Source organism: Pleurodeles waltl, chromosome 9, assembly GCF_031143425.1.
Source record: "Pleurodeles waltl isolate 20211129_DDA chromosome 9, aPleWal1.hap1.20221129, whole genome shotgun sequence".
Classification (NCBI taxonomy): Eukaryota; Metazoa; Chordata; class Amphibia; order Caudata; family Salamandridae; genus Pleurodeles; species Pleurodeles waltl.
The window spans coordinates 513,065,072-513,071,071 of NC_090448.1; the positions used below are offsets into that span (position 1 = coordinate 513,065,072).

Sequence of the window (6,000 nt, forward strand, 5' to 3'; positions counted from 1 at the left end):
CTCAGGCGATCATCTACCTGCTCCTCTCCCACGGTCTGATCCCCCGGGCCGTCAGTCGGATCCCCCCCAGGCGGGGGATCCCGGGTCACGCAGGCTTCCTCTTCTGTCCGGCTGTTGGGACTTCTAAGTCTGCCACGCCTGGATCTGGTACACTTCCGACCCCTCCTCGCGTCCGCCTGTATGTTCGGGCGCGTACCCTTGGGTTCCATAGGCGGGCCAGTCGGGCACTTGCGACTTCTCAGGCCCTCTTCCGTCAGCCAGTCCCATGCCTCCTCGGGCGATTTGAAGAAATGTGCTTTATCGGCCAGGATCACCTTCAAACAAGCGGGGAAGAGGAGCATGTATGAGAGTTGCATAGCTCTCAGCTTCTGCTTCACTTGTTCATATGATCGACGTTTGGCTTGGACTTCACGTGTGTAATCAGGGAATATCAAGATTTTCTGATTGTCCCAAAGGAGGTTGGGGGAGCGTCTAGCTTCCCTGAGGATGGCATCACGGTCTTTAAAGTTGAGGAAGCGCGCTATCAGGGGTCGTCGGGGGCCCCCCGGCGGGGGCCTCGGGCCAGGGCCCTGTGCGCTCGCTCTATCGCAAACCATGGCGAGAGAGAGTTCTCTGGCATCCAGGATTTAATCCATTCTTTCAGGAATTCGGCGGCCTTGCCATCCTCGGCTTCTTCTGGCACGCCTACGACGCGCAGGTTATTGCGCCTGGAGCGATTCTCCGCATCCTCAGCTCTGCGATGGAGTTCTCCGGTCCTCGTTTGCAGGTGGGCCACCTTGGATCTCAGATCAGCCAGGTCGTCCTCGGTTTGCGAAACACGGGTCTCCACCTCTGTGATTCGGCCCACCGCATTTCTGAGGTCTTGTCTCACGAGGCCCATCTCTTCTCTCACCTCTCCAATTTTAGATTCCACTGCTCGTTGTGAGGTTTGGATTGCAAGCAGGATAGTGCTGACTCCCTCTGCGGCCTGATCAAGGGGTGGGGCGTCTCCTCCAGTTCGAGGGGCCGCCGGCGTGGTGAACTGGTCAATTTTCTGCTGGGATGGATGAGCTTGTTTGGGGGCTCTGTCCTTCCCCATTGTGTCGGTGTTGCAGAGCAAGCACAATTACGCCCCCGGGGGTCCGGTCGTGGTTAGGATCTCGTGTCTCTTCTGTCTGAGGGTCCAGTTGACCACACCGGGGGTGCAACCCGGTCCGACGGGGGTCTACTGGACGGGCGTCATCTCCGGGAGGGCTCCATGGTCTCCACTCAGTCCACTAGAGGATTGGAGTTAGCTGCGCTGTCACACGGCGAGTCCAAGACCAAGATGGTCAGCAGGGGGCCTCCCCCTACGCCGGGTGCAAGCCGGGGAGGCCGATGAACCATTGGACCTCACAGGCACCCCAGTCCCTCTTCTGACGTCTCCGCTATTGACTCTGCATCTTCCGTGGGAACCACCTCTAGGCCAGTCTGGTGTGATTGGTGCCTCAATGGGTAGGCAACCCCCTCCGGTGCCCGGGCCCTGGTCGCCTCGGTTTCCCGCGACTCCCTACTCCTCTCCGTTGGCCTCTCCTGAATCGGGGCCGGGCAGAGTCTCTCTTATTTCTAGGCCCGTTTAAAACCCCCTTTCACTCCTTACTTCCATGACCACGTATTCCGGCTGCTCAGTCTATTCGCCTGCTGCAGTGATGCGAGTCCGGCTCGGGTGCTCCAAATTGCAGGCGCCGATCCGGCAGCTTCTCCGGGTGGGCGGGCACCTCTCCTCCCGGCCCGTGCACGTCGGGCCCATAGCGCCACCCGGCAAGATCTTTTTTAGACCCCGAGGGCTCCAGCCCCAGGGGTGTGTGCCTCTCTTTTTTCCCTTGCTCTGCCCAACTCGGGCCGCGGGTGCGCAGCGCCGTGCTCCAGGTCCCGGGACCCCGGCTGTCTTCAGGCGGGCCGGCCGCAGAGTCTCGCGGCGCCGGCCCCGCCCCTCTTCTACTTGGCCGCGAACAGCCGCAGCTCCCCCAGGCACGCCGAGGGGGAAAAGCACCTCCCGCCGCGATCCCCGCGGCCTCGGAGGATCCGGCTCAGCAACGTCCGGTCGCGACCCACGCTCCAGCCCGTAGCGTCCGGTGACTCACCCTGAGGCGCAGTCCAGTGCCCGGGGTCGCTCCTCTCTCGCCGCCTCTACGGCCCTCCGGAGCCCCGGGCTCAGATCCACGGGAACCGGGAGGCATCCAGGCAGCCCCCACACCACGGCTGAGGATTTCGAAGGTCGATTATGGTGGCAGGTTCCGGACGGATGACGGAGGGGTCCCGAGCACTCTTAGAGTGCGACCGCCATCTTGACGTCCGCGGCCACGCCTCTTAAATACTAAATTTAAGGGCTTGTTTAGGTCTGGGGGGTTAGTAGCCAATGCCTACTAGCCCTGAGGGTGGGTACACCCTCTTTGTGGCTCCTCCCAAGGGGAGGGGGTCACATTCCTATCCCTATTGGGGGAATCCTCCATCTGCAAGATGGAGGATTTCTAAAAGTTAGAGTCACTTCAGCTCAGGACACATTAGGGGCTGTCCTGACTGGCCAGTGAGTCCTCCTTGTTATTCTCATTATTTCCTCCGGCCTTGCCACCAAAAGTGGGGCCGTGGCCGGAGGGGGCGGGCAACTCCACTAGCTGGAGTGCCCCACGGTGCTGGAACAAAGGGGGTGAGCCTTTGAGGCTCACCTCCAGGTGTTACAGCTCCTGCCTGGGGGAGGTGATAGCATCTCCACCCAGTGCAGGCTTTGTTACTGGCCACAGAGTGACAAAGGCACTCTCCCCATGTGGCCAGCAACATGTCTCGAGTGTGGCAGGTTGCTAAAACCAGTCAGCCTACACGGGTAGTTGGTTAAGGTTTCAGGGGGCACCTCTAAGGTGCCCTCTGGGGTGTATTTTACAATAAAATGTACACTGGCATCGGTGTGCATTTATTGTGCTGAGAAGTTTGATACCAAACTTCCCAGTTTTCAGTGTAGCCATTATGGTGCTGTGGAGTTCGTGTTTGACAGACTCCCAGACCATATACTCTTATGGCTACCCTGCACTTACAATGTCTAAGGTTTGGCTTAGACACTGTAGGGGCACAGTGCTCATGCACTGGTGCCCTCACCTACGGTATAGTGCACCCTGCCTTAGGGCTGTAAGGCCTACTAGAGGGGTGACTTATCTATACTGCATAGGCAGTGTGAGGTTGGCATGGCACCCTGAGGGGAGTGCCATGTCGACTTACTCGTTTTGTTCTCACCAGCACACACAAGCTGGCAAGCAGTGTGTCTGTGCTGAGTGAGGGGTCCCCAGGGTGGCATAAGATATGCTGCAGCCCTTAGAGACCTTCCCTGGCATCAGGGCCCTTGATACCAGGGGCACCAGTTACAAGGGATTTACCTGGATGCCAGAGTGTGCCAATTGTGTAAAACAAAAGTACAGGTTAGGGCAAGAACACTGGTGCTGGGGCCTGGTTAGCACGCCTCAGCACACTTTCAATTCAAAACATAGCATCAGCAAAGGCAAAAAGTCAGGGGGTAACCATGCCAAGGAGGCATTTCCTTACAGGGACGTTGAACACACTTTGGGGTGTGGGAACCAGGAGGGCATACACAACGGCCTTGAGACAAAGAGCTGGGACGTGTCTCTCAGCTTGGAACAGTGTTACTGGAATGAGGCACTGACTGCCCATATTCTGTAAAGGTCTGTGCGGACTGGAGGCGAGCGGGAAGGCCTGAGACGGAATACTGTTGTGTATGGAGCATCATTGCATTGTTTGTTGACTGTTGTTACCTATAACAAAAATAATTTTAAAAGATGAAGGTACCTTGATGCTGTTGGCCTTCTATCCACCTAGAACCCAAGTTAATGTTACACTTGCTGCAACTTTCTGCGCGTAAACAACTGTTACGCGTTAAATTTGTGTGGGCTGCAACTTAAACCACTTTGCGTCACGCAGCGCTGTTTAGGGTCACGCAAGCACCCACGGTAATGCTTTGTAAATATTGGAATGAATTAACTACTTCATCCTTGTTTTGGAAGGAAGCCAATTGCTTTATGCCACATTCATGTGCTCGCTTTTATCCCTCTTTAATGTTCTCTTCTAATTCCCAGGTTGTCAGAACTCACTCAGTAGCCAGTTCTCTGTAACAAATGCACAGTAGTTTCCGCAATACCCTCCGTATCCCCACTGCAAGCTGCCTGTCGTTCAATTATCTCACACAATTTGTCAACCTAAAGGTATGTCACAATTACACTTTTATTTATAGTGTTCACTAAACAAGCCCTGGTATCAGTCAGTCAGTCATGGCTGACTAAAGCCCTCGGCATCTGTACTCTTAAATTTCGAGATCAATCATGGGTCAAATCACCCTGACAGCTTAACACCTCCAACACGACTGTTATTAACTAGAGTTGAGTCACCATGACTAGAACATTGACAAATCAATTGTTTTTCTACATGCATGCAGAGATGCGCCGAGAAGCACTTCTGCCTCTCCAGAAGAACTAAGTAAGCTCCCTTGTACTGAGCATAAATCATAGAGTAATCGATTGTAAACAACATTCTGGCAGCGCGAGGCCCAGGGGACAGTGTAGTTTTCCCTGTGTGCCCGTAGGCCAGCTTGTTGTGCTCCACACGGAGGTGATGGGCAACAAACACAAGGTGACATAAGTTCAGCCCCGGCACGCGCCCTCCCCTGCGTCTGAACGCACTTACTGTCAGTTGCCATGATTCTGCGGGCAGTCCTGCTCTCTGCGCCCCTTCAGTGGATAAGCCTTCCTCCGGTGGCTGGATCCGGGGGCCGTGAGATCATATTACACCTCACCTCTGCGAGGTGCGGAGGGCTGCAGTCAGTGCATCTACCACGCGGAGGGGGCTAAGTATCACCGCAGCAGCGCCCTTTTCCTCTTCAGCCAGATGTGACTCCCTTTTTAAGTCCTCCTAATATTTCATCAGTCCTGGCTCTGTAGATGTACGCGGCTGCAGCATTGCAACGGATGTCCAGTCCCCGCGGGCAGGGGCTGGTACTAAATTGTGTACACTGCGCAGGGTCCTGCAGGGACGCTGCTGTTGCCGCCGCCGCCCCCTTACCCTCTGTTCTGCTGCAGCATCAGTCTCTGCAGGGAAAACTAAACGGTGTTCAGTCTCGACAATCACATCTATGTGAGCGCCTCAACGCTCCTGGTCAAGCGCCTACACGGTTTCTTCCCTGACAGTTCTCAGGAGTGCAGGTGCTGCAGCAGTTCACAGCATTGATGCATCTTTCCCTCGCTGTTTCTGCATAAAGCATCTGTGATCACGTGACTGTTCCCTGAACTGCTGTATAGATTTAAAGACACAGGAGCTGGAACTGATATATAAAACACCGCTGCTGTAGGCTGGACAAACGCAGGCCACAGCTGCCGTGATAGGGAAGTGTTACCTCTGGCCACAGTTAACTAGAAATCGTTCCTGAAGTATAATTCTAATGGCAAAAATAAATGTCAATTGCATTCAGCAGTATCTGATCACTATCCACACTGCTGGACCAAGCAGTGGTCTATTTAACTATTATTTGCCTTAGTATGTAGGTGTTTGCTACCTATAGGTATTTGTAAAGTGCAAACCTTGCCATAACGCAATAGAGCAGTGGTTCTTAACCTTTTGACTTCTGTAGACCTGAATGAATAATTATTGGAATCCGGTGACCCCCCACTGGGTAATTATTGCAAGTTGGGATCTCCTGGCCTAAGCAATTTCTATAATTTGAAGCTCAAAACAATACACAAATGCAGGGAGCTGTGTTCTGGTTGCTGTATCCCCCCACTATTTGCCTGGCTTTTAGCTGCAACTGAAGTGCACTGGGTTCCTGCTAACCAGGTCACCACTGTGCTTGTGTTCCTTCTCTAAAACATGACACCTGGGGCCAGATGTAGAAAGGCTTTTGCGCCTCGCAAACAGCGAAAATTGCTGTTTGCGAGGCGCAAAAGCCACATTGAGATGCCCATTCCCATTTTGCGAGTCGGTAACCTGGTT

At 54.4% G+C, this 6,000-nt stretch overlaps 1 protein-coding gene across 1 annotated transcript in view; it reads right to left on the bottom strand.

Moving 5' to 3' along the window:
- SYT16 (synaptotagmin 16) overlaps positions 1–5,273 on the bottom strand; it is a 569,077-nt gene extending 563,804 nt beyond the window's left edge. Inside the window, exon 1 of the mRNA XM_069207390.1 lies at positions 4,702–5,273. Within this exon, the coding sequence (XP_069063491.1) occupies positions 4,702–4,714 (13 nt within the window). The 5' untranslated portion in view covers positions 4,715–5,273. The remainder of the gene's footprint in view (positions 1–4,701) is intronic.
- Positions 5,274–6,000: the final 727 nt, after the last annotated feature.